This window comes from Eptesicus fuscus, chromosome 17, assembly GCF_027574615.1.
Source record: "Eptesicus fuscus isolate TK198812 chromosome 17, DD_ASM_mEF_20220401, whole genome shotgun sequence".
NCBI classification, from domain to species: Eukaryota; Metazoa; Chordata; class Mammalia; order Chiroptera; family Vespertilionidae; genus Eptesicus; species Eptesicus fuscus.
In genome coordinates, this window is record NC_072489.1 from 29,640,000 (window position 1) to 29,664,847 (window position 24,848).

At 42.6% G+C, this 24,848-nt stretch overlaps 1 protein-coding gene across 1 annotated transcript; it reads left to right on the top strand.

Moving 5' to 3' along the window:
- Positions 1-12,850: 12,850 nt before the first annotated feature.
- On the top strand, positions 12,851-15,863 carry ZWINT (ZW10 interacting kinetochore protein). Its single transcript, XM_028127583.2, has 8 exons — positions 12,851-12,926; positions 13,795-13,885; positions 14,052-14,175; positions 14,321-14,487; positions 14,605-14,661; positions 15,295-15,437; positions 15,517-15,694; positions 15,785-15,863. The coding sequence occupies exons 1-8, from the start codon at positions 12,886-12,888 to the stop codon at positions 15,824-15,826; spliced, it is 843 nt and encodes a 280-aa protein (XP_027983384.2). The 5' UTR covers positions 12,851-12,885; the 3' UTR covers positions 15,827-15,863.
- Positions 15,864-24,848: the final 8,985 nt, after the last annotated feature.

Below are 24,848 nucleotides of genomic sequence, written 5' to 3' on the forward strand. Positions count from 1 at the left end.
CATTTTAGACATAAGAGCCAGTGATAGTGACTCAGATGAGAACACAGCTAATAAGTTATCACTTGGGATCTAGAATACTTGGGTGTGTTTTTTTTCTACTTTATTGCTTATTCAGTGAGTTATTTTTTCCACTTCATTATGTAGTCAGATGGGTTAGCCCTATTGGGAGCTTTAAAGAATAGTTATGTACTAAATGAACACTTACGAAAGCTGTATTAATCGCATCATTTTTAAAGTAGGCATCCCATCCTTTCTTAAAAGGAATAAAGGTGGTACATTTCCAACATATCTAAGGAACATGGTTAGTATGAAATTTCCCAAATACACAAAATCCTTCCTTTTTCTACATAATATTTTATTTCTATTTGGCAATGCCTATAATTATAGAATCTCTAGAGATGAGTGCAACAGCCAAACATGTGGGGGAATAATAATGAAAGATAACTTTACAAATATACCTCAGTAATCCTACCTAATAAAAGGGTAATATGCAAATTTTCCACACCTTCGCAATGCCCAAGCCATGCCCACTAGCCCAAGCCACGCCCACCAGCCAATCAGGGCGAGTATGCAAATAAACCCAACCAAGATGGCTACAGCCACAGAGAGCAAGGTTTCCCAGGCAACAGAGGAAGCCAAGCTTTCTGCATGCCCTTGCCAGGCCTAAGCCTCCACTCAAGCTACAAAGTTTCAATTATAGAAGGTAAACAAATTCAAACACAATGGCGGCAGCCACGGAGCTTGAGAGACCAGGCCAGGGTTGCCTGTGGCAACAGAGAAAGCAAAGCTTTCCGCACACCCTGGCCGGGCCCAGGCCTCCGCTTAAGGCTACAAAGTTTCAATTATAGAAGGTGAATTAACCCAAACAGAAATGGCTGCTGGCCGTGGAGCAAGAAGGAGGCTTGGCTCCGCTCCAGGATACAAAGTTTCAATTGTAGAAGGTAAATAAATTCCAGATACCAGGGCCTCCACTTGGGTCGCCAGGGGGTGTGACCAGCCTGCAAACCACCACAAGCCCCTTGCTCAGGCCACCCCATGCCCCAAGGGAACCCCCCACCCTGATCTGGGACACCCTTCAGGGCAAACCAGCTGGCCCCCACCCCTGTACCAGGCCTCTATCCTATCTAATAAAAGAGTTATATGCAGATTGACCACCACTCCAACACACAATATGTCTGCCCCTATGTGGTCAAAGATCCTGCCCCCATGTGGACACAAGATGGCCACCACAAGATGGCCAGCAGGGGAGGGCAGTTGGGAGGCACCCGGCCTGCAAGGGAGGGCTGTTGGAGGCAATCAACCCTGCAGGGGAGGGCAGTTAGGGGTGACCGGGCCAGCAGAGGAGGGAAGCTGGGGGCAAACAGGCTGGCAGGGGAGCAGTTAGGCATCAATCAGACTGGCAGCGGAGTGGTTAGGGGGTGATCAGGCTGGCAGGCAGAAGCAGTTAGGGGCAATCAGGAAGGCAGGCAGGCGAGCAGTTGGGAGCCAGCAGTCCTGGATTGTGAGAGGGATGTCCGACTGCCCGTTTAGGCCTGATCCCACTGGGCAGTCGGACATCCCTCAAGGGGTCCCAGATTGGAGAGGGTACAGGCTGGGCTGAGGGAAACCCGCCCCCCTCCATGCATGAATTTCATGCACCGGGCCTCTAGTCCTTATTATATACTTGTGAGAGAGGTAACTGTTGGTATAAATTGCATATAGGGTGAAATTTAGGGAAAACAAATTTACAGGGGAAGGTAGGACTCATTTTTTTTTTCTCTTAGTCTCTGTTCTTCCTTTCAGGAAGAGTAGAAGACAATAGGTTGGAGAGCAAAAACAAAAACAAAACAAAACAAAAAAACCAAAATGGCATCCTACATCAGTGTTCATGTTTTTGAAAATGTCCAAATTTACTTGTGAGGTCTCCAGCATAGTTAACTCATTATCCAAGTTCCTTTGTACTGATGACTTAGGTTTTACATATGACTGATGAATCCAGTATTAATTGAAGAACCAATCATTGGTTTTCCCTGCAGTTTGCTTTAAGATAATGGGAATAATTTCTTTTGAGTACAAATAATATAGTTGCATTTACCCAAAGGTGAAAATTATAGGCCCCAAAAATGTATTTGATGTTGTTTTGCTAGAGGACAAACTTTTCAGCAGACCATTTTATACTGTCTGACTCCAGTTCTTTAGCAGCTCCATTAGAGAATCGGACTGTATTTCTCATTGTGCTCTCTAGGTACCACTGAAATTTTAAAGAGGAAACACTACCAGAACAGAAGATAAATCAAAAGTAATAACATTATCAGTTGTTAGAGTCTAAGGTTCTTTAAAGGTCATTGAACCTGTTTCCTTCCTTTTATACTTGAAGGTCTTTCAGCCTGTAGATGTGAAGCTCATGCAAAATCCTGCATCTGAGTGAAGGTGGATATAAGACCAGGTACCTGTCTCTTTTTTAAAATTAAATGTATTGAGGTGACATTGCTTAATAAGACCATATAGGTTTCAAGTGTACATTTCTATGATAGATGATCTGTATATGGTATCGTGTGCCCACCACCCAAAATCAAGTCAGTCTCTTAATTATGGATCCAGTTCTCTTTCTATAGCATGATCCTCTTGCTAAGGGAAAAGTTATTTAATTTAATAAGGCACTAAGAAGATCATCAAAAGCATTTAGAAGAGCTTCTACTCCCATTCCCATTTTTTATAAGCCAAGTTTGATTTGTCCTGAAGCAGATGACCCTGTCCTCCTTCATTATTTAAATTCCAAAATATTTTGCCCTTGTTTTTTTCCTCTGGGCTTATGGTTTCATTGTGCTTTCATTAGCCCAGATATCTATAATTGTGGCATGTTAAAATGTGACCTGCTTGCAAAAAGTATATAAGCTATATATAGCAGGAAAGTGAATAATTTACACACTCAACTCCAGTTTGAAATTTTTTCAGTGGACGAAATATCCACATGCATTCCACATTCTACTTCTTCATTCATTTTGGGATAATTATGCTAAGTTCGCAAACTTAGCCATATTTTTTCGTTGTCCATCCTCCCACCTACTTTAATGGACATATCTCTGTCCAGAATTCCCATAGCAGCATTCTGAGGCTATGAACAGTATAATGTGAGGTAATCTGAACTGTTCTTTTTATTGTATAATTGACATGCAGATAGTAACATTACTACCTAATACTAAAAACTAACTATGTGCCAGGCACTCTGATAATTTATTTACTAGTACATTTACCATCTTATTTAATCCTCCTAACAAGTCTATGAATTCTGTGAAGTATAATTATTGCCAGTAATTTACATAAGAATTAATGATTAGAGAAGCACCCTTGCCAAAAGTACCACCTCTGCCTCTTTATGTCCTGTGTACAGCAGCTCCATTAGAGAATCAGCATGTATTTCTCCTTGCGCTCTCTTAGTGCCTTATTAAGTTAAATAATGTTTTCCCTTAGCAAGAGGATCATGCTATGGAAAGAGAACTGGATCCATCATTAAGAGACCGACTTGATTTTGGGTGGCGGGCACACGATGCCATATACAGATCATCTGTCACCTTGTTAGCATTTTCCCAAATCCTGAAACTTTGCTGAAGCCCTTGACACCTATATAATCAAGATATAATCTGTGCAGCTCGATTTCTATAGGATGAGCCACATACTTGTTGTCAAAGATTTCATAAGCTCAAGTATTGCAGTTAAATTCTTCTGCTCAGACCTACCAGTGAAAAGTCAAGTACACATAGTGTAACCTATCCCTCGACAAGCGTTCGCAGTTCAGAGATGGGCCTCATTCATGCCTTCCTCTGGCCAGAGAAAGGGAAGAGTGGCCCATGAGTTCAATGCTCTGGCCTTTGCCGGTGCCGCTTCAGGGACTGGTTTCCGTCTCATCTGATGTGCAGCGCTGACAGAACAGATACCCTGCATGCCTGGGAGCTGCAGAAAGCTCAGTGGCTTGAGGCAGAGGCAGGAAAAGACAGCAGACCTCTCTAATTACATGCACAAGTCCAAAAGAGATGCATCCTCAAAAAAAGGTTTGGAAGCTCCCCAAAGCCAGCCTGATTAGTCAAGGTCTTTTCCTGTATGAAGCCAGTTTCCAGACTGGATGTGGTGGCTGTTGTTTTCAAATGTGTGGATTCCCATACAAAGTATGAGACGCATGAGGAAACTGGGAAACATGGTCCAAATCAAATAAATCTCCAGAACCAGAGCCTAAAGAAAGTAGTGCAGTACAGTACTGTTAACTATATGCACATAGTTATAAAGCATGTCTTTAGAAGTTTTTCATCTTTCTTAACCTGAAACTTTATACTCATTGAACAACTCCCAATTTCCTACTCCCTCCAGCAAACACAATTTAATTTTTGATTCTACAAAATTGACTACTTTACACACCTCATATAATGTATCTATAGGTAGACTTCATGTTATATGTTTTTTATAATTGAAAAAACAAAGAATTTTAAAAAAGAGATGTTAAAAATTCATCTGGGCTTTGGACAATTGAGACTGTACAATATTGTACGGGAGGCAACCAATCGATGTTTTTCTCTCACATCAATGTTTCTCTTTCTCTCCCTTCCTGTCTCTCTAAAAAGTCAATTAAAAAAAAAAATAAAACTATGTGATCAGAAATATTTACCAGATGCTATAAATCAGTGGTCGGCAAACTCATTAGTCCACAGAGCCAAATATCAACAGTACAACGATTGAAATTTCTTTTGAGAGCCAAATTTTTTAAACTTAAACTTCTACTAACGCCACTTCTTCAAAATAGACTTGCACAGGCCGTGGTATTTTGTGGAAGAGCCACACTCAAGGGGCCAAAGAGCCGCATGTGGCTCGCGAACCACAGTTTGCCGACCATGGCTATAGAGTGATAAGGGAGAAAAGAAAAGGAGCACTTACCAATAATGTCTGGATCAACAGTAAATGCTTTCCAGAACTGATGTCAAAGCTCGGGATGAAATATGAGTGTTCCTTTCCAAATAAACATGTAGCATTTTAGTCAAAGGTAGAGCATGTGATAAAGGCAAAGAGTAAAAGAAAGCATGCTTTACTTTGCAGTGGGGAGGTATTGGGTGAGGAAATGACTGAGTGAGAAGGAGAGAATAAAGAGAACAAGTTTGAAAGAGTTGTAAGCAGGGTACATATCATGTAGGGACTAGTAAAATACTTAAAGTGTTTGGTCTCCCAAGCTATCACCTAATAGACAGGTGAGCAAATGCTGTTAGGAAAAAATGGCCCCTACTGACTAGCTCAATGCAGCATTGCTGCAAACCTTTAATTTGTGGGGAAAATGCAATATTTTTTAGAAAGTTCTACTTACATTCAGGAAAAATAATTATAAAAGGTGATCATAATGTCAACTCTGAATAGTCTGTACTTGCATCTGAAAAGAGCAACCAGAATGCCATTTTATTATGAAGCATACTACATACCTAGGCTAGTGTACACATCTGAAACTATAGATAAATGTATGCATGCATGTGTATAAATTATATTTATGATCTTACTAACAGTAGTTTAATGATGCACTTTTATTGCTCTCTGCTGTTGACAATTTTCTTCTCACAAGATTTGGATAACACTCTTTATGTAAGGCCATTAGTGAGCTGGGACCAAAAGAGTAACCAGATGCATCTTCAGCACCTTCCCAGCGACTTGTCACATAAAAAGTTTAGGTGCTAATGGTGTATCAACAGGCAGAGTTATCAGTTAAATGAAATATCCATTAGACTGGAAACACAGGTTCAGACAAAGGCACAGACTGCATTAACAGTGGGGTAGGCATTAGTCATGACACGTTTGTTTGTCCTTGATGTTCAAAGATAATAGCCAGTGGGTGGTTTCTCTCAATATGTGAACATATTTGGAAAAATAAGTGTGTGACCAGCTGCTCACAGGTAAGAGCTCTATTGAGCCTTTTGGCAGTTCAACCTCTTTGATTCATGCCCTGCATATGCCATTGATTGGAGAAATGTACAGAACCCCTTATTGTTTTATACCAATTCAATTGACTTGCTGCTGTTTCCCACTACCTCACAGCTGTGTCAAAGGGTCTGCATGCTGCCCCAGGGGTTACAACTATAAGCTTAACAGCAGACCACTTTAAGTAGAGCATTAATCGTGACTTTCAGAACTGTTTGAGAACCACAGCACACATGACTGGAAGGGATAACAACAAGTTTTAAGCAAAGCCTTTTATTTTATAAATGAGAAAATATAAGTGTACAGAATTTAAATTGATTGCCAATAATTCTACATTGGCTAGTAACACAAGTGATACTGAGGTTATTTCCAATATATAATGTTATTATTAGAACAGTCCGCTGACAACAGTATCTTTCTTTCCCTTGTTTTTCTTTTTTTTTTCTTCCTTTTTTAACAAAATTATTTTTATTGAGTTCAGAGAGGAAGGGAGAGGCAGAGAGAAATAGAAACATCAATGATGGGAGAGAATCATTGACTGGCTGTCTCCTGCATGCCCTACACTGGGGATCAAGCCCGCAACCTGAGCATGTGCCTTGACCGGGCATTGAACAGTGACCTCCTGGTTCATAGGTTGACACTCAACCACTGAGCCATGACGGCTGCACCTTTTTTCTTCCTTTACCCTTCCTTTCCTTCTTTCCTTCCTTCCTTTCTTTTACTCAGGCAACTATTCAATTGTTAATTCATGTATTCACAGGTGTTGTGTGTGTGGTTTTTTTTTTGTTTTGTTTTGTTTTTTGCCAAGCACCTAGCTTGTTCTAGGAGCACTGGTAATTTCTAAGTATATAAAAAGGTAAGTTATAACAACAGCTATAAAAATAATAGCTAAGGCTATTTTCCTTCTAAGTATAAACATATTCCCTGGAAATTACTTAACAGACTCTAAACAGTAAAAAGAAGAGTGTGGACAGGACTTGAGAAATAGCATGGTGAGTACCCTGGTGTTTTGTTTTTTTTTAATCTCCCATATACCCTGGACTGGATGGATAGTGGCGAGGCCTGCAACAAGGAATGATCAATAGGATTAGAAATAAAAAGAGAAAAGAAGAATACAAAAAAGGGTAAACCTGCTCTTTCTGACCAAAGGACTGGAAAAATAGAGGCTAACAGAGACCTAGTGGGAATCCCCAAGCACTTCTCCACAAATAAGACCTCTAGGGAAGGTCCGATTCACCAGCAGCCGTGGTAGCAGCGGAGCCTGCTCTGTAACTCAGGGCAGGTGAGTGGTATAATCTCGCAGCAGCCATAGAAGCAGTCCGAGCTATCCTATCTCCTACTAGGGCCCAGAGAGTGGTCTCATCTCACAGTGATCACAGTAGCAAAGCCCTCTGACTCCCCAGCTTCTACCCAGTGGCATAAACGGACCAAGTCCAGTGGCTTCTTCCCTCAGCCCAGGAGATTGCCATTGACCCCACAGATGGCACCAGTAGGAGTTGAGCAGGAGTCTTAGCAGGACCAGAAAACAAAGCAGACATGAATAACACTGCAAGGACTCAGAAACGAAACTTCCATGGAAATTAAAGCTCAGAGAAGTAGACTCTAACTTACATAATAAACTTAAACAGGGCAATTGCCTGATTTAAAAAAAAGACTACTTAGGAACAAAAGTCTCCTAACAAAATTAAAAAAATATTCAGGATACAATAAAAAATCATTCATTGTACCAAGAAACATGAGAACCACAGTGTAATGAGAAGGGACAATCAACAAATGCCAATACGGAGATGAATCTAATATTGGAATTATTTGACAATAATTTTAAAAGCAACTGTCTTAAACATGCTTTAGAAAACAGCCATAAATTCTCTTAAAACATACAAAAACAGAAAATCTCAGGAAAGAAATAGAAGTTCTAGAAAAGAACTAACAGAAAGTCATAGAATTGAAAATTACAATAAATGAAATAAAAAAAAAAAAACAACACCTCACTGGATGTACTCAATAAGGTATTGATGAAAAGGACCAAATAACTAGACTTGAGAATACATCTATAGAATTTATTCAATCTGATCAACAAGAGGAAATATTAGCAGAGCCTCAAGTTTCTGTAGAAGCATTTAAAAACAGAGCATATTATAATATACTTTATAATATAAAGTTCATATTATAGATTACAGGTTAGCCAATCACATTTGTAAAAGGCGAAAAGGTTTTAAGGCATATACTTCCCAATTTCTAAATGAACTAAATAGGTACAATAATCAAATCAATGTGATACTCTGTAAGAATAAGAGCATTGATTAAAGAAACAGAATTGATTTTTGACAAAAGTGCCAAGACAATTAATTGAGGAAATAATAGTTTTTTTGACAAGAGGTGCTCTAACAATTGGATGTTCATATGAAGAAAGATGAATTTAGACTCTTGCCCCACACTATGCACAAAAAATTAACTCAAAATAAATCATAAGTGTAGATGTGGGAAATAAAACTAAAAATCTTTGGGAAGATAATATAGAAAAAAATTCTATAACTTCAACTAGGCAAAGCATTTTTAATAGTTTAAAAGACATGTTAAGGAAATAAAAGACAAGCCGCAGGCTGGGGAAAAAAAATATTTGCAAACCATACATCTGATTTAAAAAACACACAACAGAGTTGTATGTAGAATAGAAATAACTGTTACAACTCAACATTAAGAAATCAAGTAACAGATTTTTAAAATGAGCAGAATATTTAAATAGGTATTTCATCCAAGAAGATATAAAAATAGATAATAAACATATGAAAAGATGGCCCTCATATAGTCACACAAAAAACTTTTCTTTAAGTATATTTTATTGATTTTACAGAGAGGAAGGTAGACGGATAGAGAGTTAGAAACATCGAAGAGAGAGAAACATCAACCAGCTGCCTCCTGCACGCCCCCTACTGGGGATCGAACCTGGGACCTTTCAGTATGCGGACAGATGCTCTGTCCACTGAGCAAAAACTGTTAAGGTCACACACAAAAATTTTAAGGGAATGTTCACAGTAGCATGTTCATAAAAATCATTAACCAGAGACAATCCAATTTCCATCAACTGTTGAATAGATAAACTGTATTTGGTATATCCATACAATAGAATATATTAATAAATAAAAGGGAACAAATTATTGATGCATGCTACAATATGGATGACCCTCAAAACCTTGTGCAAAAGCAAAGAAGCAGATACAAAACACACACACACACACACACACACACACACACACAATACCTACCTATTGTATGTTTCTGAAATGTCCAGAAAGGATAGTCTATTATAGAGACAAAAAAATATATCAGTGTTGGTCTGGGCTAAAGTTATTTTTTATTAAAACATATTTAATATATAACAGTATATTAGTTTCAGGTTTATGACATACTAGTTATTATCATTAATATATCCAATAAAATAAGGTACAAATTTCCAGTTATAAAATAAATATCATGGGAATTAATGTACAGCATAGGGAATATAGTCAATAATCTATACTAATAATAGGGTAATATGCTAATTAGACCGGACGTCTTCCAGACATCCATCTGCACATCCTTCCGGACAAAGCCATGGTGGCGGGGGCCGAGGCAGAGGTGGTTAGGGGTGATCAGGCTGGCAGGAGAGAGCAGTTAGGGGCATCAGGCAGGCAGGCAAAGTGGTTAGAGGCGATCAGGCAGGCAGACAGGCGAGCAGTTAGGAGCCAGCAGTCCCGGATTGCGAGAGGGATGTCCTACTGCCGGTTTAGGCCCAATCCTGCAGTCAGCAGTCAGACATCCCCCAAGGGGTCCCAGATTGGAGAGGGTGCAGGCCGGGCTGAGGGACATCCCCCTTCCCATACATGAATTTCATGCACTGGGCCTCTAGTATCATAATAACTTTGTATGATGACAGATGGTTACTAGACAGTATGGTGATCACTTAGGCACATATCATGTTTTATTCATTGGATTTCCCAAGACTCATTTATATGACCTTGCCACCGGGCAGAAAAGATCTGGATATGCAACTTAAATCCTAAAACACAACTGGGAGAGCTGGACATACAAAACAAATTTCTATGCAATTGGAAATCAGTTCTCAATGCATGATATGTTGTTTTTAATGTTTTATAAAGTACCAGAGGCAGTTTTTTTTTTCTATAGACAATTGCAAAAGTGTCTTATCTCATTACTTATATTTACTTACTGCTCTATGAATCTCAGATGAACCTGCCCCCATAATCACTTCATGCATCCCAATAAAACAGTTGATGTTCCATTTGAGTGCTAATATATACTATTTTCAGAACCATTTCTCATGCACTACACAATAAAAGCTTCAAAACGAGTGGGGGAAATTGTCTCTTTCCAGAAACAGATGCTTTATTTTTTTCTTCTTTTCAACTTGTTCAATGCCTGAATAGATGTTTCCATCTTAATAATGAAAATATAACCCCCATATCAATTATATGCTTAAGGGAATTTGCCTTACTTCCTAGCTGGTTGTGCTACTATTTTCTGCAACAGAGGAAGATGACTGAGCAACAACAAAATTCCTAGATACAATTTATGGAGGGCATCAGAGTTTACTGAGTGGCAAATAAGCACTCTTTAAATTTATAAACACATGCAATTTATACATTTGCAAATTCTTTACTCAAAATGTGACATTTTTAAAACTATTTTTGTTTCTCTGTATGTAAAGTCAATAGTTTTGAGCCATGTATGGTCTGATGTAGTTTTCTTCATGTTTCTTGTGCTTAGAGTTAGCAGAACTTCTTCATATGTGAATTTATAGTTTTCTTAAATTTCATTATATTTGTTGATTATTACTGTTTTTGTTTTTTCCTCTCTCCTTGCCTCTCCTTCAGGCACTCCATTTACAAGTACATTAGGCTGTTAGAAATTGTCCCAGAGATCACAGTTGCTTTGCTGTTTTCATTTTCTGTGATTCCTGTTAGTTTCTAAGGCTATGTCTTTAATTTCATTTATTTTTTATTATACAATGTTTAATCTGCTATTAATCCCATCTAATTTCATCTCTTACATTGTAATTGTCACCTCTACAGTTTGAGTTGTCTTTATTCTTTTTCATATCTCTGATTAACTTTTTGAGAGTTTTGTTGAGACCCATTTAAAGTTTAACTGAATGGCTTTTTGTATAGAATTGTGCAATCTTCCCATAATCTTAGAACATTTTCATTCCCGCCTCAAATGAAACCCCACTTCTACTTGCAGCCTCTGCCCAGTCACCTCCCAACCCTGTCAGCCCCCAGCTCTAGAAAACCACTAAAATACTTTTTGTTTCTCTAGATTTGCTTAATCCAGACATTTCATATGAATGGGATCATATAATATGTGCTCTTTTGGGACTGTTTTTTTTTTTTTAACTTAGCATAATATTTTCAAGGTTCATCCATGTTTTATCATGTACCAGTAACTCATTCTCTCTTATTGCTGAAAATATTTTATTGAATGGGTTATAGATTTTAACATTCACCAGCTGATGGGTATTGGGGCTTTTCTACGTTTTTGGCCCTGGTATAAAATGCTGCCATGGACGTGTGTGTACAAGATTTGTGTGCACATTTTCATTTCCCTTGGACATACACCTAGGAGTGGAATTGTGGTTCAAATGCAACTTTATGTTTAAAATTTTGAGAAACTGTCAAACTGTTTCCCAAAGTAGATGCATCATTTTAGATCCTCAGCAGCAACATGTGCATCCAACTCTCCACATATTTACCTTATTCTTTTTATTATAACTCTGCTTATCTTTTTGAACAAATGAAAGTTATAAAAGTGTTTTAATGTCCTCATCTGTTCATTCTAACATATATTTCTGTGCTGATTAGTGACAGATTTTTTTCTTCTCCTTATGGGTTTTCTTTTCTCTTTTTGCCAGCTTGATAATTTTTTAATTGAATGCCAGGCATTGTAAACTGTGTTTTATTGTTTGTTGAACATTTTTGCATTTCTACAAATATTATTGGACGTTGGTCTGTCATATATTTTTAAGCGATTTGTTAACAGTTTGATCCACTTGGGTCTTGCTTTTAAGATTTGTTAGGTGGCTCTGGAGCAGTGATCATTTTAGGGCTAATTATTTCCTACTAAGGCAGGACCTGTCTGTGTACTCTCCCCAGTGCCCCATGGATTAAGTTTTCCAGCCTGACTGGTGGATACAGTTATAATTTCTGACCCTACATGATCTAGGAATATTTACAACTCTTTTCGGGTACTGTCCTCAGACACAGTTGGCTCAGTTCTCAGCTGAACACTTGGGAAAACTCTGCAGAACTGAGTTCTCTCCCTGAGCATCTCTCTCCTTGCTCCTAAACGCTGCTGCGAACACCTGCTTTGGTTTCCCCAGAATTTCAGCTTAATCGTGTCAGCTCAGGTAATTGGCTTGGGTTCTCTCTCCCAGCACCGCATCCCGGAAAATCTTTAAAGGCAGTAAGCTTTCTGAGCTGATCTCATTTATTCCCTGTGTCTCCAGCAGCACTGTTCTTCGTTCCTGATGCCAAGTGTCTTGGAAGACGGACCCACTGCTCTATTTCTATCGCAGAATTAAACAAAATAATAATAAAACTAATGCTGAGGGTTTCCTCCAAACCCCAAACTCAGTGCAATGCTTTTCCCTCCGCACAGCTTAAGATAAGCCGGCCACAAGCCCCCGAGTTAACGCACCACCTCCAGGCTCCAGCACCGCCTACAGGCTAGTGCGCAAGCGCAGGACTCCTGCGCGCCCTCCAAGACCAGCTCTAACTGCGCCTGCGCCACACCGCGCGGCGCGCCAACGCGCGAGTAAGCGCCTACCAATCAGAGCGCGCAATGCTCCTTGATCCCGCCCACTAACCGGGCAACCAATCGCCTGTTCCGGCGCGCGGTGGGCGGTGGATTCAAAGCGGAAAGAGTTATTGGGGAGGGTCGGGCTGCATTGCTGCGCTGGGAAGGATGGAGGTGGCGGAGACCGAGGCCGAGGCTGCAGCCGTAGAGTAAGTGTCTGCCGCCAGGTGGCCGCCAGGGGCGGGCCGTGGTGTGTCTTGCCGGTCCCCGAGGACAGCTGACCGTTTCCTGGACCCCGCGGGGAAGTGGTCCTGACCCCCGACCTTAGTCTTAGGTTCTAGAGATTAGGAGCCTTGTCTCTCCAAGATGAGGGCCTCCGAGGGACTGCCAGTCACGCCCCGTTTGCACGCTTCCCGGGGGTGTGCCCTGAAAGGGGAGGGTTTCATCCCTGTCAACCCTCCACTCTCTTGGCGGGCTGTACCATGCTAATAGTGGACTTTCCACCTGCGGGGCCTTTCCATCCTGGGCGGGCCATTTCATTTCTGTCTCGCCTGTCCCAACGCACTCTCCCACTGGGTTGTTTTTTCTTGATTCCTGCCTCCCAGCGGACCAATCCAGCCCCTAACAAGGAAGAACCTGTGCCTGGGCATCTAGCCCCGGTTCCGAGCCTCTCCCCAAGTATTCCAAGATTCTACCCTACTGGGAGGCGGGGGGGGGGGGGGGGGGGGGGGGGCTCTCTGCCTGGAGGGCAGCCCACTGCCCATCAGTTCTGCCTTATTTTTCCCTTTCCCAGTACCTTTCCCTTGACTCAAATGGTTTCTCTTCAGTGAGACACTCCCCACCCCACCCTCCTTATTCCCTTTTGCCCTGCTTATTTTTGCTCATGGTACTTATTCCCTTCACATGTCTTCCATCTACACACACCGTTCCGGGTCGCAGAGGGCCCTTTAGGCCAGTGTGTAGATACTGGTCAGAGGAGACTCTCAGCATTGGTCCCTGTAGCTACGTGTGTACAGGAGTTCTCCAGACCTAGCCTCCCAGGAGCCTGCAGTTTCCCTTGTTTCCTTGCCCCTTCAGGGCCCTGGCCAAGCTGGCAAACATCCTGGAGCCCATAGGCCTGCGGGAGGAGGCAGAACTGCCCGGACAGATCCTGGCTGAGTTCGTGATGGTATGTTCAAGGTGGTAGCTAGTTATTCATGAGCCAGGCACTGCTGCTGGGTTCTTCCGTTGAGATACTGGGCAGCGTTGATGGTGAGCAGAGTGGAAGGCAGCCTTGTGGGCCTATGGTGCAAGGAGGTAAGGATGTTCCCTGCCTCTCTCCTCCCTCTGAACAGGATTCCCGAAAGAAGGACAAGCTGCTCTGCAGCCAGCTTCAGGTAGTGGACTTCCTGCAGAACTTTTTGGCTCAGGAGGACATCGTCCAGGGCCTGGACCCCTTGGCTTCTGAAGACAGGAGCCGTGAGTAGTCAGGGGTTTGGGATAGAGGCTGCCTTGATTGGGGAAGGAAGGGAGCTGTGTGGCTGGTGGAAACACTGAGGCCCCAGTATTTCAGGCTAGCAAGCCTGCCCTTCACTCAAGTTCTCATTCTGGTGGCTCATCTCAGGACAGAAGGCCATTGCAGCCAAGGAGCAATGGAAAGAGCTGAAGGCTACCTACCAAGAACATGTGGAGGCCATCTCCAGGGCCGTGATCCACGCCCTGCCCAAGATGGAGGAGGCCCAAAAGAAGCAGGCACAGCTCCAGGAGGCCCTTGACCAGCTCCAGGCCAAGGTGCACCCAGGGTGAGGGGAGGAAAGGACATTCAGAGAGGAGGAGGGAAAGGGTGAGCATGCAACCAGAAAAATAAACTCTTTCTCCTCTTGCCCCGCCTCCTTTGCCTGCCTGCAGAAGCAAGTAGCCATGGAGAAACTCAGAACAGCCCAGCAGCAGTGGAAACTGCAACAGGTACATCCATCCCCCTAAGAAAACACCCTCTTCTGTCTCCATGCTCTTTCATGGACTAAGTGCTCTGCCAGGGAAACCTCATCTCCCTTCTTTCTGTGAGGCATTATAGGATGGATAGGTACTGGCATGGACTTGAGTCCTAGCATCACTATTTACAACTGCATGACCTTGGGCAGTCACCTAACTTTCTGTGCCTATTTCTTCATCTATGAAATGGAGGCAATATTAGCACCTGCTCTAGAAAGTCAAGTTGTTAAGATGATTAAGCAACTAATATAGCAAGTGCTTAAAATGTGTCTGGCACACAGCAGACTAAGTGAATGTTATTCTATTTGTGCCATCTAGGCCAGTGGTCAGCAAACTCATTAGTCAGCAGAGCCAAATATCAACAGTTCAATGATTGAAATTTCTTTTGAGAGCCAAATTTTTTAAACTTAAACTATATAGATAGGTACATTGTTATTAACTTAATTAGGGTACTCCTAAGCTTGTCTTTGCTAAAAACTCAAGGGGCCAAAGAGCCGCATGTGGCTCGCGAGCCGCAGTTTGCCCACCACTGGTCTAGGCTGAAGGGGTTAGGGCAGAGGCTGTTCAGCATCTGATGAGCCACGTCTGCATTCTCACTTACGGTAGGAGAAACGTCTACAGCACTTAGCAGAAGCTTCTGCAGAGGTGAGGCAGCGTCAGGCAGGAACTCAGCAGGAGCTTGAGCAGCTGTATCAGGAACTTGGAACCTTGAAGCAGCAAGCAGGGCAGGAGCGGGACAAGCTGCAGAGGTGAGACTGGGCACATGGGCTGCAGGCTCAGGGTGGTCCAGCTGAAGCTTCTCCCTTCACTCCCAGCTCTTTTTTCCAGGCACCAGACCTTCCTTCAACTGCTGTACACCTTGCAGGGTGAGCTGCAATCCCCTGAGACAGAGGCAGAGCTACCACAAGATTTGGATCTTCCTGAGGATAAGTCCCAGCTGCTGACCCAATCCCGGGAGCAGACCACGGGGGATAGCATAGGAAGAGATGGAAGTGTGTCCTCCAAGGTGTGTGAGAAATGGGACAAATGGGCATGGAGGCAGAGAGAGAATCTGGGAGAAGGGGCTTAGGCACTGCTCATACCATGTCTCCCCAAGGGTGAGGGCCTAACGCCTGCTGGACTTGCAAGCTTGCCATGACTTCCTGGGGACAGCAACATGGGAAAGGATCCTAGATTAGGTAAGACTCCAACCCAGGGCCTTGTGTTTCTGGACTGCAGGAGTGGAAGGAGGGAGGGCCTCTGGTTTACCTCTCTATTAGGAGCTCCACTGTTCATGGTGTTGTAGAAAGTGGGGAGGAGCAAGGTGTTTATCTTATGGTTGAAGCACCTCACCCCCATGCGCAGCCTACCCTGGCCTAACCCCTCTCTTACTCTTCCTCTACCCCCTTGCCCCACCCTCATTACAGGTAGACTGTGAACTTCTGAGTACAGCCTGATTTTTGACCAAGACCCAGGTCGGGGCAGGCTCTGGATTCTGTTGATTAAAAGCCCTGAGCTGTCTCAGTTGCCTGTTTGTCTATTTGTCTTCATATGTTAGTGGGAAGAACCACATTCAAAAGTCAACACATGACAAGTGCTGGAACTGGTGTGAATTTAGAGGGTGCAAATGGGTAGGGGGCCCTGGCCTGGGGCCTCACCAGTTGCTTGTTCAAATCGATATGATGCAAACATGCTGAGCTTAATCCAGGGAGGAGGAGAATGCTTTAGGCAGGTGGTTAGATATGGGGAGAGAACTTTAATCACCGATCTAAATGTTTACTGAAGCCCTGCTACGCGCCAGCCCTCCTGCTGTGAACTGGCGCTACCAGTCCCTGGCCCTGTGGAACATAAGGAGCACGAACAAGTAAACAGGTCAATAAGATGATTTCAGAGTGTGGTAAAACAGGGCAGCAAACTAAAACAGTAATATGATTAAGTGCAGTACTGAGAATATAGAGGATGATATATCTGTCTGTACCGGCCTGTGTCTGTGTGAGTTAGCATTTCCATTTGTATGTATGTGTGCCTGTATCTGGTTTTTTGTTGTTTTAAACTACGCTTCACATTCAGTATTATTCTCTCTACATTTCATATGTACAACATAGTGGTTAGACAATCTTGTACTTGACAATATAATTGTGTTTGTTGCTTTCAGTCTCCATTCCTCGGTGTATCTGTTGCTGGGTGTGTAGACATTGGGGGGCACTGCTGTGTGTGAGAGAGAGATTGCATTCGTGATTGGGTGTGTGGGAACTGCTATCTAAGAGAAAGCTAGTGGAAAACTCCTCCATTTGTGTGAGAAAGACTTAACATCCTTTTGAGGAAGAGACACGTGATCATTTATTTTGGGTGAGAGTTTCAAGAAATGTTGGTTCCTCATCTATCTCAGACTGAGATGCCTTCTCTCAGGTGGCAATTGAGATCCTTGAGCATGCTGATGGTTTGCTTTTCTGAGATGTCCCTAATTTTCCCTCATATTGTTGTTTTTTGTTGTTGTTTTTTCGTATGCTGGCCCCATTGTTTATGTATGAAATAGGACAGATGTCAGAGGTCTTTGAGGGTCTGCATCATGACTGACCAAGGGGGTCAGTGAGGATTGAGGATACTCCTTTAGGGAGCACATAAATACCCAGAGAGCCTTCCTCAGTCTACCCGTCCACCCCGCACCCCCTCAGACCCTCCACATGATCCCTGCTGTAGCTCTCTTGTACCTCAAATACTCAGTCCTATCCTTCAGCCTCTTCCTATTAGGTAGGTTCCCCTATCCCTGCAGTCTGGCTTATTTTTCTAACCTCATATACTTAGAAATTTTTGTCATACAAACTAAAGAGCTGGAATTTTTCCACCCTGTAAAGGAGTGTATGCCAAAGGACACTGGAGTATGGTTTGGATGCTGTGGAGTATCCCATTCTTGCATACATAGTGGCTGACAAAGTCAGCAGGGCAGGGAAGACTCCCATGGAGCTCACCAGGCTGGGGTGAAGGATTCTATCTTGAAATACTCCAAGCCAAGGGACAGGGGAGGAGACCAGACAAATGTACAGTAATCAAACTTAGAAGTCTGCAAAATTGCTGAGAACTAGAATTCTCTTTGGGAGTACGGAATGAGTCAGTTCACAGTGAGGCCGAAGAGGAGAGGAGGCTTGAAAATATGTTTTGTCCAAATCCCTTGAATTGCCCATGTTGCTGGAGCCTTGAGTTGGACAGAAGTGTCTTGACTGACAAGCTAAGGAATTAGGATTTATTTTCTGATAGAAATCAGATTTCAGCTTCTAGCTGTTCTCACTCCCCTCGGTTCCCCTAAAGACTCTCCTTTTCCTCTTCATTGACATTTACACAGATAGACAGACATATGCAAGAAGGGAACCTACCCTTGGGAAATTGTGATCTCGTACACAGATGTGCAGATGTGGAGACGTGAGTGGTTGCTGAAAAAGCCCTGCTGCCTGGCAAAGATTTTCTCTCCCTCTTTTCCATCGAAAGGAGGGACACAGAAACCAGTGACGAATACAGGGGGGTGGAGACCAGCCAGTGCATCAACACAGTCAAATCAATGGAAAAATATCACCCGAGGATATTTTCCCATTGATTTTTAGGGAGAGTGGGAGAGAGAGGGAAAGACAGAGAGAAACATCTATCTGAGAGAAGCACACCGATTGGTTGCCTCCTGCAGGAGCCCCTACTGGGCCGGGGAGGAGCCTGCAACAAGGTATGTGCCCTTGACTGAAATCGAACCCAGGACACTTTGGTCCGCAGGCCAATGCTGTATCCACTGAGCTGGATAGGGCCTGTTGCTCTGTCTTGACCAGAAGAAGCCGCCTTGTAGATAACTTACACTGAAGATTAAGTTTACTTCATTAAACAAATAGGAAAACTTCCTTTTCCTATATTATCTAATAATAGACAAATATGCAAATTGACCACACCTCCGGCACACCCACAAGCCATGCCCACAAGCCACACCCACCATCCAATCAGAGCGAGTATGTAAATTAACCCAAACCAAGATGGCTACAGCCAGAGAGAGCAAGGTTTCCTAGGTAACAGAGGAAGCCAAGCTTTCTGCCTGCCCTTGCCAGGCCTAAGCCTCCACTCAAGCTACAAAGTTTCAATTATAGAAGGTAAACAAATTCAAACAAATGGCGGCAGATTGGAGCTGGAGAGAGCAGGCCAGGGTTGCCGCCGGCAACAGGGGAAGCAAAGCTTTCCGCACACCCTGGCCGGACTCACCCACTTAAGGCTACCAAGTTTCAATTGTAGAAGGTGAATTAACTGCCACAAAAATGGCTGCCGCCACGGAGGGAGCTGCAGGCTTGGCTCTGCTCCAAGCTACAAAGTTTCAATTGTAGAAGGAAAATAAATTCCAGATACCAGGGCCTCTGCTTGGGTTGCCAGGGGGCGTGGCCGGCCTGCAAACCACCACAGGCCCCTCGCTCAGGCCGCCCCACACCCCAAGGGAACCCCCACTTGATCCGGGACGCCCTTCAGGGCAAACCAGCTGGCCCCCACCCCTGTACCAGGCCTCTATCCTATCTAATAAAAGAGTAATCTGCAGATTGATCATCACTGCAACACACAATATAGCTGCCCCCATGTGGTCAAAGATCCTGCCCCCATGTGGACACAAGATGGCCACTACAAGATGGCCAGCAGGAGAGGGCAGTTGGGAGGCACCCGGCCTGCAAGGGAGGGCAGTTGGAAGTGATCAACCCTACAGGAGAGGGCAGTTAGGGGTAACCAGGCCGGCAGAGGAGGGAAGTTGGGGGTGACCAGGCCGGCAGAGGAGGGAAGTTGGGGGCAAACAGGCTGGCAGCAGAGTGGTTAGGGGGTGATCAGGCTGGCAGGCAGAAGCGGTTAGGGGCAATCAGGAAGGCAGGCAGGCAAGCAGTTGGGAGCCAGCAGTCCTGGATTGTGAGAGGGATGTCCGACTGCCCGTTTAGGACAGTCGGACATCCCTCAAGGGGTCCCATATTGGAGAGGGTACAGGCTGGGCTGAGGGACAACCCCCCTCCGTGCACGAATTTTGTGCACTGGGCCTCTAGTATTCTATAAGAATAATGCTTTCCTTTTTAAACAGTGATTTTCCTTTATGGTGGAACATCTTTTGCTTATTCTCATTTTAATTTCACATTTTTTAGGTATTGTCATATTTTTCTAGGAATATTTTATTTCTAATTTTTTAAGTTTATTGATATGAAATTGTTATAGTATTTTCTTTTAATATCTGCAGCCTGTTTTAGGGTGGCCTAATGTTATATTTCTGATTTTTTTGTGTATGTGCCTTATCTAATATTTTCCTTGATTCATCTTTTTAAATGTTCATTCATTTTTTAAAATTTATTTTAAAATATGTTTATTTGGTTGTGTGTTTTTTGTTTTTTTTTTTTAGAGAGGGAGAGAGAATGGAAGTGAGAGGGAGAAAAAGATAGAAACATCGATGAGAGAGAAACATCAATCAACTGCCTACTGCACACCCCCTACTGGGGATGGAGCTGCAACCTGGTGCCCTGACCAGGAATTGAACCAATGAACTCTTGGTGCATGGGTCCATGCTCAACCACTGAGCCACACATTTTTAAATATTCCAAGGTTGCCTTTTGTGATTCACTATTATATATTTACTAGAGGCCCGGTGTACAAAATTGTGTCCCTCAGCCCAGCCTGCACCCTCTCCAATCTGGGACCCCTCAAGGGATGTCCGACTGCCCGTTTAGGCCCGATCCCACCAGGATCGGGCCTAAACGGGCAGTCGGACATCCCTTTCACAATCCAGGACTGCTGGCTCCCAACCACTTGCCTCCCTGCCTGCCTGATCACCCCCTAACCACTCCCCTGCCAGCCTGATTGACGCTTAACTGCTACTGTGCCAGCCTGATTGCCCCTAACTGCCCTCCCCTGCCTGCCTGGTCACCTCTAACTGCCCTCCCCTGCAGGCCTGGTCACCCCCAACTCCCTCCCATGCTGGCCCGGTCACCCCTAACTTCCCTCCCTTGCCAGCCTGTTTGCTCCTAACTGCCCTCCTCTTCAGGCCTGGGTCCCCCCCAACTGCCCTCCCCTGCAGGCCTGGTCCCCTCCAACTGCCCTCCCCTGCTGGCCTGGTCATCACCAACTGCCCTCCCCTTCAGGCCTGGGTCCCTCCCAACTGCCCTCCCCTGCAGGCCTGGTCCCCCCCAACTGCCCTCCCCTTCAGGCCTGGGTCTCCCCCAACTGCCCTCCCCTGCAGGCCTGGTTCCCTCTAACTGCCCTCCCCTGCAGGCCTGGTCACCCCCAATTTCCTTCCTCTGCTGGCCTGGTCACCCCTAACTGCCCTCCCCTGCTGGCCATCTTTGACCACATGGGGGTGGTCATCTTGTGTGTTGGAGTGATGGTCAATTTGCATATTACTCTTTTATTAGATAGGATTCTGCTTCATTTATTTGTAGTAATATCCTGGTAATTTCCTACCTTTATACATGTACACACACACACACACACACACACACACACACACACACAGTCCTGGAAAGCAGACATTAGGTAAGATATCCATATAATCTTTTGTTTCCACGGAAGACTAAACCTCAGGAAATAAAAAATCTTTGTCTATGAAGAGATAAGTTGTTCAAATTACTGGTTGTTCACCAAATTCACACAGCTCCGCTACATTTCCTACCCTCCTTTGGAGTTAGATGAGGCCATTATGACTGGACTGTAGCCAAGTAGATGGGGACAGAAATGATATACTATGGCCAAACCTGCTTATGAAATCCACACATCTCTATTTTTCTCTGACTTCTGGCTAAATGGAGAGGAAACTGAAGATCATGAGGAAGGTAGACACACAAAACTGAGGGAGCCTGGGTCTTGTCACTTGGAAGAAAAGAGCCTGATTAAAGACAACTGTGTTGGACCATTCTGTGAGTAAGGAAAAAAAAGTTGTATTATAGGAAGCCACTGAAACATTGAGATGATTTTATCGGATAGTTTAAAACTTCCGGATCCAATTCTGGTTTCTCCAAGCAAATATCTCAGGAACTCCTCCTTTACTGTTTTGAGATAATAACTAAACATTTGTTGAACTGGAAAAAAACACTTCTGAAAGGATCATCTCAAGTTAAAACAAATGTACACTGCAAATGGAGTTTTGGTCAAAGGCAGGGATAGTAGTTTCATTATATTTTCCATTTCCAGATGCAAAAATATCAGACTAAAGACATCTGATTTCAAGAAATGATTGCTGCGATGTTTATAACTTAAAATCTGTAACAAGTCATAACATAATCCTGTGTTCTTAGGAAACTGAACAGTGAATCATTTTGCCTCATAGAAAGTTTATAAACCCTCTTAACATGAGTTTTGAAGTGACTAATGAATTTTCCCTGTCCTTACCCCTGTTCTAAACAGCAGACAAAAGTTTAGTTTGTGAGGTTTGTAATCTGCTCAGCTTGTACCTGTAAATCAGAAACTGCTGAATGTTATTCTGAGTTTGAAATATTTTATTCTACCTTTCAGAGATTTCTTTTGTTTGCTCAGCTGCTGCACTTTCTTTGCTGTGAGTCATTTCATTATGCACATTGATGTTAGTATTTGTTCTCCCCTTTACTTCTCACATCACTCGCAGTACTTTATCTCTTACCTATATCTTCTCTAGCCTGAGGAATTTATAAGGTGAATGAGTCACCATCATAACTAGTTTATTTTTAAAAAGTACTTCTCAGTACCACAATTTAATATTGTTTAGGATCCAAGTGCTCTTGAAGAATCCATCCTTCAATAGGAAGTATTTTTGTGTTTTAAGGCTGCAAAGAATTTCTTTTGTCTGCTTTCTGATTTACAGAGGTCACGTGCCATTTTCACTACTTAACTTTTCCTAACCGCTCTTTGCAGTCACATCTTCCGCTTCCCCTCAGTCAACATACATAGGGGGATGAGACCTGATTAGGATGATGAGGGTTGGAGATGGCTGCTTTTCCTCATTTTCTTCCCTGAACTCATTGGTCTTGTAGCCGGTTTGAATATAAACAACATCTAATTATCTTTTTAAATTAAAGTAATAAACCTCAAACAATTGTCATCTTTATGTATAATTAATAAAAGTGAAATGGTGATTTTCAACATGGTGTTTCAGTCTAATCTCCAAATATCGCAAGATAAGCAAATGCAAGAACAACTTTAAGAAATGTTTGAACTTCCTAATTAGCACTCTCATTTCTATTGTTTTCATTAATTGTTTTTATAACAATTTAATGGGGTAGATATTTATCAGCAATTAGAAATTATAGACAGGAAAACTATTACAACTTTATATAATTATCTTAAAAATATGAAATATATTTGCAATACTTTGACAGAACTGTAAAAAGCAATGTACTTACCACAGCTATCTTTGGCAAATCTCAAAAGCAAAGAGCCAAGATTTGCTCCTCTGTTTTTGTAGCCTAAGCATGCATTCCACTTGGCACTCCCCATATTTTATGGAAAGCACTGTTAACATTTCTAATTTTGTGCTATGGCTTTGTCTTTTTTACCCATGTATTATTACTACAAAATACAGTGCTTATTGCATGATTGGTATTCAAGACTTGTTTCTTTCCTTTTCTCCTTATAGCTTCACTATGCCAAGATACATTTAAAATTGCAAATGAATTGGGGCAGACGGAGCTATCAAGGAAATCTCCAAATGAGTGAGAGAGGCTTGTTCCACACTACAATGCAACATTTTGAAATATATAGATGTCACAATTTTTTCTATTGTAGAAAAACATGCATTACAAAATTTACCTAGTTTTAGCCATTTGTAAGTCTACTGTTCAGTAGCATTAAGTAAATTTCATACTGTTGTGCAGCCATCAACACTATTCATCTCCAGAAATTTTTCATCATCCCAAGCTGAAACTCCATACCTATTAATAACCTACCATTGCCGAAACCGGTTTGGCTCAGTGGATAGAGCGTCGGTCTGTGGACTCAAGGGTCCTGGGTTCGATTCCGGTCAGGGGCATGTACATTGGTTGCGGTCACATCCCCGGTAGGGGGTGTGCAGGAGGCAGCTGATGTTTCTCTCTCATCGATGTTTCTAGCTCTCTATCCCTCTCCCTTCCTTTCTGTAAAAAATCAATAAAAATATTTTAAAAAAATAAAAAAAATAATAACCTACCATTCCTCTCCCAACTCCTGACAAGCAACATTCTAATTTCTGTCTCTCTGTGACTACTCTAGGTACCTCGTATAAGTAGAATTATGTAATGTTTTTTCCTTTGTGACTGGCTTGCTTCTAATAGCATAATGTTTTTTTGTTTTAATATATTTTTATTGATTTTTTTTTTTACAGAGAGGAATGGAGAGGGATAGAGAGCTAGAAACATTGATGAGAGAGAAACATTGATCAGCTGCTTCCTGCACGCCCCGCACTGGGGATGTTCCCGCAACCAAGGTACATGCCCTTGACTGGAATCGAACCGGGGACCCCTCAGTCCGCAGGCCGACACTCTATCCACTGAGCCAAACCGATTAGGGCTAATAGCATAATGTTTTAATGTTCATTTATGTTGTAGTATGTATCAGAACTTTATTCATTAAGGCTGCATTTTGTTTATCCATTTTATCCATCGATGAAAACTTAGGTTGTTTCACCTTTTGGCTGTTGTGGATAATATTGCTATGAGCATAATTATATCTTTTACAGAGATCTCATTTTCACTCAATTTCTCCTTATTACAATTAGCTTAGCATCTATAATTAGTAATTATTGTTTCCCTTTTATACCACAGATTTCAGATTTTTCTCACCTTCCATTAACACATCTGATGATCTGGGTTGCTTGCTCAGCATATTAAGATATTTAACTCTGAGGTATATGAACATCTGGTTCCTATGCTACTTTTAGTCCGTGATTTCTACAGTTTCCCATTTAAGGTCATCATCAAGCATGAATCTCCTAAACGCAAGATTATTTATAACTTTGTCCTTGCTATGTAATAATCCCACCTCCCAATCCTAAGGATTAATTATTTCTGGCAGTATAGTATTTTATTTCTTGGTCACCTATAGATCTATGAAATCCTAAATGACAAAGTGGTTGTCATAGCTTTATAGAGTAGTCCCCCTTATCTGTGGTTTCACTTTCCATTGTTTCAGTTACCCATGATCCAAAAACATTAAACAGAAAATTCCAGAAATAAGCAATTCTTAAGTTTTAAATC

Excerpts from the sequence above, each read along its gene's own strand:
- ZWINT (XM_028127583.2), top strand. The coding sequence starts at position 12,886 with ATGGAGGTGGCGGAGACCGAGGCCGAGGCTGCAGCCGTAGA. Across the intron at positions 14,662-15,294 it reads AGCAGTGGAAACTGCAACAG|GAGAAACGTCTACAGCACTT; the intron begins GTACATCCATCC and ends CACTTACGGTAG. Across the intron at positions 15,438-15,516 it reads GAGCGGGACAAGCTGCAGAG|GCACCAGACCTTCCTTCAAC; the intron begins GTGAGACTGGGC and ends TCTTTTTTCCAG.